Raw genomic sequence first — 10,476 nt, forward strand, 5'->3', positions numbered from 1 at the left:
GGATAAACAAACTATAGATACTGTTTGGTGTTTTGTGGACATACTTCTAGCTGAAAAACAGCTGGAATTAAGGTGTTTTGAATTGAAATAGAAATATGAGCTCAGGGGAAAAATGATAGACACTAGAATATGATGTTGACCTGCACTGTATGACACATTATTGCCCTTTATATAAAACATCTTGTGGATATTTCAAGTCATCAACATTATGAGTCGAACATTGTTTGTGATATTTTGTGTGGGACAACAAAGTGATATTTTTCATGCCCACATGTTTTGGCTTTGTGTGGGTTTTTAATAGGTTATGACATTCAGACAGTAGCACGAGATAATGTGTTAATACAAGTGAGTCGGACCCACTGATGCTGATAAACAAAGACTGAAAAGTCTGTTTTTCCAAGATGGAACATTTTAGAAATTTAAATGAATAAAAGTGAGAGCCGCTGAAGGCCCCGAGCACTTGATCTTTTACTGCCTGCGGTAAAAGAAATGTAAAAAACACCCCAAAACCTGGGGGAGTGCTTTGCTCTTTGTTATATCTGTTTTTTGAGTTGTTACTGAAGTTTGTAGTGTGTGTTTGTGTCATGTTTTCACCACCGAGATGTAAATGTAGTTTAGAGAATAAAATAAGGCCTTCAGTCTGCACTCCCCACTTGCCCCGGGGGCGGTCTTTAATCTGGGAGCTTGAGGGCTCCTGTGTACGGCCGGGCGATATGAGGAAAATCTAATATCACAATATTTTTTGGCTATATCACAATACACGATATATATCACGGTATGTTTAAATAAGCTCCAATAACAAGTTTTAGTTTCAACCATATCGTGTCTAAAATTGGTACACTCATTCACATCAACCATTTTTTGCTTTGAATACAGAAATATCTGAATGAATTGAACATTTTTATTATAACCACTTTTAACCATCAGTTGCTCACTGAGGTTTTTCACCAATGTCAACACCTGACTGTAAACTCTCTCTGTGGTCGACACTAACAAACACAAACTATAGCAACAAAAGTGGACCTCAAGGTAGACGACACAAACGAAAACAACTGAAATTACAAAGGTGCTCGTTTGTGCTTATAACATGTAAAATTGTAAAAAAAAAAAAAAAGAAAAAGAAAAAAACTCTTCTGACCTCAAATTACAGAAATAGAAGTCTAGACAGTGACTATAAAACCGACTGACGTGGAACAGTTACAGGTATCACAGCTCGTTTATTTAATGTTTTCTTGGCAGTCCACAAATATAATCAATCAGTATATGAGCGACTTTGGTCTTTGCGATGCATGGCGCTCCCTTCACCCCACCAGTAAGGAATATACTTTTTTCTCACATGTCCATCACTCCTACTCTTGTCTGGATTATTTTTTGGTCAGTAGCTCACTGCTGAACGACATTTCAGACACTGAGATTCACCCTATAGCTGTCAGCGATCATGGTCCTGTATCTTTAACACTAATGCACAAGAATAATACTACGCCAAGAAAAAACTGGAGATTTAATATATCACTACTTAAAGATGAAGACTTTATTAAATATTTTAAAAAAGAGTGGACTTCATATTTGAACTATAATGACACTCCCGAAACATCAGCTTCTGTTCTATGGGAAGCAGGGAAAGCTGTGATGAGAGGTAAAATAATTTCTTTCTCATCACACAAAAAGAAAGAAGAAAACAAAAATATTCAGGAATTAGAAAAAAACATCAAATCACTAGAAGAAGCCTACGCGTCCCACCAAGATCAGGAAACATTGAACAAAATACGCAAAACAAAACTAGAATTAAATGAGATAATTGATAAAAAAACAAAATTCTTAGTACAAAGACTACGCCTACAAAATTATGAACATGGTAATAAATCCAGACAATTTCTAGCAAACCAGCTAAAAATAAATAAAGAAAAAACAACTATATGTGAAAAATAAAACCCCCACGTATAAGCTTAAAAACACTACAAAAGACCAAGGATAAAGGAGGACTAGAACTGCCTAACTTTCAGCACTACTTCTTAGCCAACAGGCTTCAGTTTATCTCAGGATGGCTAAAACATACCCTCTTAGATGAACCTTGGTTAGATGTAGAACAAGCACTCTGCAATAATCTAGAGATCTCAGACCTACCATTTATCAGCTCAAACATCCAACGACATGAATGCTTTAAAAGCATCAACATCAGCTCTTCTCTGACAGCATGGTGGGAGTTTCTAAAATTGACGGCGTCTTCATTAATCCCATGCAAACGTACACCTATCTGGAAGAACCCTGACATATTACAAAACAATAATATGATAAACTTTTCAGATTGGAGTGATAAAGGAATCAAATATTTAGAACATATACTAGAAGGAACAGAATTTATTTCATTTGACGGACTAGTTACACAATATGGGATCAACAAGAAAAGATTTTTAGAATATCAACAAATTAAATCCATAGTAAAAAAGAAATTTAAACCGGGTCAAGTTGAACTACAAACACCACCAAGTGTGGTTCAATTTCTTACTCTTAAACCCCCCAAATTACTATCCAAAATATACAGAATGCTTCCTACTGCAAAATGGGAAGCGGATTTATCAGTTAACTTAGACCTAAACTTCTGGTCTCAGATTTGCTTAAAAACCTTTCATCTAATTAGAAATCCCAGTCTTCAATTAATTCAATACAAAATATTACATAGAGTGCACTATACAGGTCATCGGATGTTCAAGATGGGCTTTACGTCTACCAACAACTGCTCACACTGCCAAACCAATTCACCGGACAATTATATCCACGCTCTTTGGTTCGGTCCACCAGTTCAGAAGTTTTGGCGTGAGATATGTGAAGACTTATCAAAGTGTCTGAAATGTAACATTCCAACTTCCCCCTTAGTGTGTTTGTTGGGCAGCTTAGATAATGTCACTTCAGAAAAGAATATCGCCCATATGGTTTTCACTGCCCTATGCATAGCCAAGAAAACAGTCCTCATGAACTGGAAAAATAAAAATAATCTTAATTCTAACCAATATAGAAATTATCTATTAGATTACATTAGTCTCGATACAGCCTCTGCCACCACATCAGATCAATTGCTCTGGGCTCCTTTGATCAGCTCCATCACCTAGTGGGGGTGGGGGGTCATAGTTTGGTCCCGCCTTCACTGTTGTGATTGGTGTGGGGGTAGGGACAGGCTTAGGGCGTCAGGGGGTTCCCCGGAGGCATCTTCCTTGGGGGGCTGAACCCGGGGTAGCGGTCATGTCCGGTTAGGGGCTCTGTTGGCTCTCAGGTGACTGTTTCCTCGCGGCTGCGTGCAGCGGGGCTAGGGGAGGGTCTGTGCTGACGGACGTGGGTTACTGACCTGGTAGCCTGGCTGCCCCTGGGTGGGTCCGGGATGGGCGTGAGGTTCTGGGGGCGCTCCGTCTCTGGGCTGGGACCCGGACCGGGCCTCGGGGGCTTGCATGGGGGCCCAGCCCTGGAGCAGGGTGCCGCCGGTGCGTCGAGCCACCTGGGGGGCTCTTCAACTGGTGGGGGAGATTGTCACATCTTGCAGGAGCTTTCCTCTCCTCAGGAGCTCCCTCTGCAGGAGGGGGAGATACAGGAGAGGTGGAGGAAGATCTCAGCCTGGGCGTTTATTGTCTCATGTAGTCTGGAAGATGAGTGGATGGTGGGGTGGGTGCAGTTTTCTCTGTGGTGGGGTTGGGTGGACTGTCCCGGGCTCTGTGGGGCCGGGCGGCGCTGCTGCACTGGGCCCGGTCTGGATGGGCCTGGGCCCCCTTTCCCTGGCGGGTCGCGGAGTATGGGGGTGCCTACTGGGGTCAGCGGGGGAGCTGGCCCCAGGGAGGGGTCACTTGCCCCTCCCTTCCTTCCCTCCCCATCTCCAGCTGCCTCCCTCTTCCCGCTCCACCACAACCACCCACACATGCAGGGCCTTGGAGTAGGGGTATGTCACCAGGGTGCAGAGGAGGCTACCCCCCCCCCCCCCCCCCCGTCCCCTTCTGGCTGCCTCTGCCTCAATTTTATCCCACAACTTAGACATTCACATTATTCACACTCTCATTACACATACATATAGGATCTTGGGGGTGGGCACGATACACGGAGTCCAAAGTACCATCAGGGTGTACACCCCACCCCTGGCATCGTTGCCCACCTCTCAATTTTAAATACACGTAGACATTGAGGGCTAGCAGGAGGGACCATGCGCTTACCTGCTGCTCTCTGGCAGGTAGCTCCATGCCCTCCTGGGTTTTAAATGCACCTTAGAACACATATGCATCAACACTACAATGAGCGGGTGGAGGGAGGTTTGGAGTCTTCTCTCACCCCCGTTCTCTGCGACCTGCTGGAGCAGGGGGGCTAGGAGGAGGAGTTGGCCGTCCGACTGCGGTCTGGAGTGTGGAGCCTTCCTGCTGCTGCGGAGTCGGGGCGGTCTGCCTCCCCCCACCGCAGGGAAAAGGGAAACACCACCTGGGTCTGGGTGCAGTTCCCCCCTCCAGGGGCGAGGGCACCTAGACCCGGTTTGTAGAGTACGCTTGGGGAGTGTGATCGTGTGTACAACGTCTCTTTATGTCTGTCTCCACGTTGGTTGAGTGTGGAGTAAGTGCATATGAGAGCATGAGGGTGGGAATGGATGTTTGTGTCTGTGTGTGCCTGTATGTCTGTGTCTATATGTCAGGTTGGGTATCAGACACCACCTCTCTGGGGACATCTCAGGCCCTCCAAGGTTTGGAGGCCTATCTCCCCCTACCACCACTTCCCCTGCCAGTGGCGGACCCCCTCAGACATCGGTGCGTTGGTGGTTCTTTGTGTCCGGGGATGGGCGTTGTTAAGATTCAATATTGAGGAAGGGTACAAGAGGTGATCGAAGAATAACCACACCGATCCGGCCGGGTGAAGTCAAACGATGATTTTAATGAATACACGCGTGGGAAGACAACTCTGTACGCAGACAGGAAGTAGTCTTCGACTTAATCAAAGCATGAACAGATATTTTATAGCATCAGGGTTTGTTTACTGACGCCCCTTCATGCGTCACAGATACATTTTATACATAGATCAGATCAACATCATCATGACTTTTCACCTAGAAAATCATCTTCTATTTTCATGACTAGCCCTTCCTGTCTACCTTTCAGTTCTTGTCTTGTTCCTCTTTCTTGCCGAGACACCAAGAAACGGTTCCTCTTTTACCAAGACAATTTTGCAGTTACAGCCAAACATAACTAACCTCTCCTCTAAATAAATCTAATTTAAAGTGTGTGTGTGTGTGTGTGTGTTGACCTCACATGCTCTTTGTGTCACCTCTTCACCTACTGTCTGTGTCTCGTCCTCAAATGCTCTTTCTCAATTCACCTGTTGCACTTCTGACCTTTTACCAGACCAGAAGCTCACTGAGACTATGTGTATGTCTTCTACTAAATAAATGTTTTAATCAAGAACCTCTACTAAAACCTTAATATAAAATGATCTGATATATAAGTGTTTTGTAAGCATGTATTGCGATTCCTTCTATGGCTCCAAGTCACTTGCACAATAGATTGTCCGAACATCGCGCCGAACAAAGCTTCCGACCCCCAATTAATTGACCGAGCTCCAACTCTTTAATAAGCACAGATATGCATTGTATATAAAATAGTCATAACTGCTTAAGGCCTTCTTAAAGCTATCTGTTACATTGTTAAAGCCTCGTCTTAGCCTGCGGCTCAAAATAACTTCCTGCTTCTTTCTACATACAACTTCCTGTCAGCCTGCAACTCAGTCTTTCTGAAAGAGACACTGTTTAAACCTTGGAATGCAATATCCATGCTGCAGATTATATTATTAATGCAATGACAATTATTTAACAATAGCAGTAAAATAATTTCCCTCCTCGACACTCCCCCTTTTGACCTCTGGAACACCAGAGGTCACAATACATTGTGTCCTCACGCAGACCCTTCTCTGGTGGTCTCGAACCTCGAGATCTCCAGGATCCTCGCCCCTCCTGTGGTCGCCGAGATCGATCTTCTGCAAAGGAAACAAAACACCTTTTCTTGCATCTCCCTAACTTATCCTATCTGGGACTCTTTAATCAAAAGCCTGATCCTAATTACCTTCTTAACTTATTGACTTGTATTTATGTATACTCTTCAACGTTACTCATCACTTTAAAATTCTTTTAAGCGCTGGTTTCACGTCCAGTTGCTCGCTCTACTTCCCCTTATCTGATCATCAACATCCTGTGCACAAGTTGTCGCTGCTGCAAGTTAATCTACTCCAAAAGAAAACAACCACTTTAATCAATTAAGTTTAAGCATATAAGCAATTGCTCCTGTATACATTTCATCATAGCTAAATGCTGCCTTGAAACAACTCCTATGTGTTAACACTAACTTCATTTTAAAACCTCACATTTCCTATGTTATCACCTGTTTTGGTATAGCCTTTTTATTTCATTTTGCTCCTTTAATGTAACAATACCTTCTAATTCTAACCAAAATATATGCTTTCCTTCCTCTTTGGTCCTTCTTTAAGTTCAGTTAAAAGCTAAATGAATTTAGGGCCTTTTGCCTGGAATCACTACTGTCATGTGTGTTTCTTAACTCTGTGTCTGTAAGCGTGTGCAATCCTTCATGAACTCATATTATCCTCACAGTAGATTGGCTAATCATAGCGCTAGCCAAAGGCTCGTGACCCTCCAGAGACAAATTTGAGCCACAACTCCTTTAAAAGCACAAAATGCAATATGTATAAAATAGTTATAACTGCACCTGAAATACAAAGTTAACATCATCATCAACATCTTATGGTCATCAAAGCAATGGGCAGGGCTGCGACCCAATTTAGCCCTGTCTGCGCACAAATTTTAGCCAACTTGTTTTTCAAATTTAGGTTCATCCTCTCTACCTTTCCTTGAGATTGAGGATGAAAGACCGTCCCGAACTTATGTTGCACTCCCAACATCCTCTCTACCTCTTGCAAATCTTTATTCTTGAAGTGAGTACCATTGTCTGATCTAATTCTCTTGGGAAACCCATGCCTTGGAATGTAATGATTGATTAAGCACTTAATCACGCTTTTCGCGTCTTCACATTTGGTCGCCCATGCTTCGGGCCATCCAGTCAGAACATCCACACACACCAACAAATACCTCACCCCACCTGGGCCTGTATCAATCATGTCGGTATAATCAATCACGACCTCTTCTCCTGGCCTTTCTGGCATGAGAAACTTACCAGCTTCAGGTTTTACTGCTGGCTTTGGGTTGTATGCCCCACAAATTAGGCACGTTCTGGCCTTTTCCAGTATCATCCTTCTCAAATCAGGATGCCACCATCGGCACAAATTTCTCTCCATCTGTTTCACTCCCACGTGACCAAGCCCGTGAGCCTCATTCACCTTTTGTTCCGCCATTTTGGCCGTTAAAGCGGGACGCCCATCTGGCCCCCTCCACAAACCGCCATCTTGCCAGGCTCCTTTGTTTTCCCACACCCCCTTTTCCTCTGGGGATGTCTCCTCCTGAGCCTGTCTAACTTCTTCCATGCTGTTAGTGCTAACCTCCTCTTCTGGGGTTACCTGCACCAGTTGTCTCTGTCCTTTGTAGCCCGCTGCTTCCTTTGCGGCTTCGTCAGCTTTCTGATTTCCTCTTGCCACCATACTGTCTGCTTGTGAGTGGCCTTTGCATTTTATAATACTTACCTCGTCTGGGTCCTCCAGGGCCTTTTTGTGACAGATGGGTGCATTAGTGGCCGTTCTGAACCCGGCTCCCTTCCACTGAGCCAGTTCCACATGAGCTGCTCCAAACGCATATGCTGAGTCAGTGTAGATGTTCACTCTCATGTTTTTAGCCAACCTCAGGGCTCGAGTTAGGGCTATCACTTCAGCTCTCTGGGCCGACTGTTGTCCCTCGATTTTTCCTTCAACCTGGGCTTTCTTAATACAGTCATGTGGTTCTCCTGACCCCATTAGGTCTGCCATATTTATTCCTTCATGTGTGAATATCAGATTTGGCGCCTCTAAAATTTTGCTGAACCTTTGTTGCGTCAGTGGAGTCATTGTGAATGCCTGTGAGTTCACATAGGCCACTACACTGTGTGTAGTAAGCACTTTCAGTGGGTGTTCCCTCACTATATGTGCTGTTTTCTGAATTATCTTTGCTACTCCTGCTGCGTGTTGTGTGCATGTGGGATGCCTTGCTTCTGTTGAATTTAATCTTATGCTAACATACATAAGTACATCCCTACCTCCCCCTTTTTTCTGAAACAACACACCATTCACAACTCCCTTTGTTTCTGAAACATCAAGATAAAATGCCTCATCATAGTTAGGTGTGGCCAGATCTGTGGCTCTTAACAAATCCTGTTTTAGTGAAATGAACGCTGTCTCTGTGTCCGGCGTCCAAGGCAATTCAGCCTTCAGATTTCGAACACCAACTTTCTTGATCAGGTCCCTTAAAGGGGCCGTTTTACCCGCATAGTTCGGAATGAACTGCCTGCTGTAACCTGTCAAGCCAAGAAAGGAAAGCAACTCCTTCACAGTTCTTGGTTTTGGATGTGTCAGAATTTGGTCTCTGTGTGTGTTCATTAACCCCACTGATCTGTGTGCGATCACCCGGCCCAGGAATGTTACCTCTGGCCGGACCAACTGCAGTTTTTCTTTGCTCACTTTGAAGCCACACTCCGCCAATCTGTTCAACACCACGAGCGATGCTGCCGTACAGGCCGCTGCTGACGGGGCTGCAATAAGAAGATCATCAACATACTCTATTAATGTACAGCCCCCTGGCAGTTGACATGGGGACAATGCCTCTTTCAACACCTGATTAAAAATTCCTGGTGAGAGTGCAAAGCCTTGTGGTAGGCGTGTGTACCTAAATTTGCGGCCTCTGTATGTAAATGAGAAAATGTCTCTGAGTGACTCGTGCAGTGGGAGACAAAAGAATGCATTCGCTAGGTCAATACATGTGAACCACTTTTGGTCTTCAGTTTTGTGCTTCTATTATGGTCTGTTAAATGGTATGTCAGACTTCAGCCGGAACAGGACAGGCGAACAGTTAGCTAGACCTACATCTGTGGGCCCTGCGGACCACAAAGTACCAGGCAATTTTGAGAGCTCAGCTACTGCATCAGGATGATCCATTCTTTCCCTGCCATGTATTCTGGAGATTTCTTTATGTTCTAAGATCACTGCATCGTTGGACAAACAAGTTATGCGATATATTTTACATTTTGGTGCATACCAGACGTTTGGAATTTGGGTGCTTTGCCAGCATGCGTTGTCCAGCGCCCGCTTGACCATTGGTCCCAGATCTCTTGGCCCATGACCCTCGTGGACCGCCAATGTAATGTGAGGGGCTGAATCCTCTCCCACATTGTACCAAGGCAGTTGTTCATCAGTAAATTTCACAGCCGCGGCCACACCTTCTGGTCCAACATAAATGTTATGTGTTTGCACATTCCACGTCTGTCCCTCAAGATCAGACTGGAACTGTTCCCGATAGATATCATTATCTTCCCTATCATAAAAGAGTGTAACGTGGAAAGGATCTCGCGGGGGGGAATAGACGGCCAGGCTCATTATCCAGGGTTTCCACAGCTGATAATGTCTCAGAATGCCTTCTTCCACTAGCCTCCCCCAGTAGATTTCGGCAGTGGGTTGTTCAGAGTTCTGGACTAAATATTGAGTCTTTGAAGGTGATCCCAGTTTCACAAGCAGGTCCCTGCCCATGAGATTTTCCAGGCACCTGTGAGGACACCACATATTGGTGCTTCAAAGTCTGTTTTCCCAGCTTTGTCAATGCTGGATCATCATCATTGACAGCATAGGTTCTGCCGTCCCCACGCTGTTCAGTTTCTCCGGGCTCCATCAGTATTGCTCCCCCTCCCAGCCCCAGTCGGCTACTGGGTACTGGGGGGCTGGTGCTGCATTCGGGTTTGGAGCTTGATGTGCTCCCCTGTAAGCAACTCTTTGTCTTGGGCCTCCTCGTGCCTGGGGTTGATAGCCTCGCCTCTGATAATTTCGCTGCGATTCAGGGCATTCTCGGGACCAGTGTCCTTCTGCTCCACAGCTGTAACAGCCAGTCCAAGACACACTGCCAGGATTCCCCGGATTCCGAGCCCTTTGTCCTCCCCTCACGGATCCACCACGCCCTCTCTGCGGTCCACCGGTCCCCCAATTCCCTACGGGTTGACGCTGCCTTGGTGCATTGGCGGGCCAACGATCATCAGGGTAGAGACCCGGATCCTGATCTGGCCAGTCAGGCACAGGATCGGGCTGAGGCCTTGCCACCATTATAGTCTTATTTAGTTCTTTCGGTTCTTTTTTCTTCGCATTATATTTTTCGCGAGCCTCACCCAGCTGCAGCCTAAGCAGCTGCGCCTGTACTTCATCTAACTCTTTCTTTTGTTTGTTCGTCAAATCCTGTTCCTGCTGAAGTCTGTGGGTCACATGTCTCTCCCACTGCACCGAGTCTGCAACGGCAAAATCTGGGTTCTTTTCCAAGTCAACTGCAACCTG

At 45.2% G+C, this 10,476-nt stretch overlaps 1 protein-coding gene across 1 annotated transcript; it reads right to left on the minus strand.

Moving 5' to 3' along the window:
- Positions 1–6,457: 6,457 nt before the first annotated feature.
- On the minus strand, positions 6,458–10,251 carry LOC113018307 (uncharacterized). Its single transcript, XM_080292946.1, has 6 exons — positions 10,179–10,251; positions 9,862–10,027; positions 9,200–9,703; positions 8,590–8,696; positions 6,934–8,462; positions 6,458–6,867 (listed from the first exon to the last, which is right to left on the minus strand). The coding sequence occupies exons 1-6, from the start codon at positions 10,249–10,251 to the stop codon at positions 6,757–6,759; spliced, it is 2,490 nt and encodes an 829-aa protein (XP_080149072.1). The 3' UTR covers positions 6,458–6,756.
- Between the last annotated feature and the right edge of the window lie 225 nt (positions 10,252–10,476).

Source organism: Astatotilapia calliptera, chromosome 18 (assembly GCF_964374335.1).
Source record: "Astatotilapia calliptera chromosome 18, fAstCal68.1, whole genome shotgun sequence".
NCBI lineage: Eukaryota > Metazoa > Chordata > Actinopteri > Cichliformes > Cichlidae > Astatotilapia > Astatotilapia calliptera.

Bases quoted from the DNA above. Each gene is read 5' to 3' on its own strand.
- LOC113018307 (XM_080292946.1), bottom strand. From the start codon at position 10,251: ATGGTGGCAAGGCCTCAGCCCGATCCTGTGCCTGACTGGCCAGATCAG. The intron at 10,028-10,178 runs GTTGGCCCGCCA...TGGCTGTTACAG, and splicing joins GGGTCTCTACCCTGATGATC to CTGTGGAGCAGAAGGACACT. The intron at 9,704-9,861 runs GTAGCCGACTGG...GTGTCCTCACAG, and splicing joins CACCAGCCCCCCAGTACCCA to GTGCCTGGAAAATCTCATGG.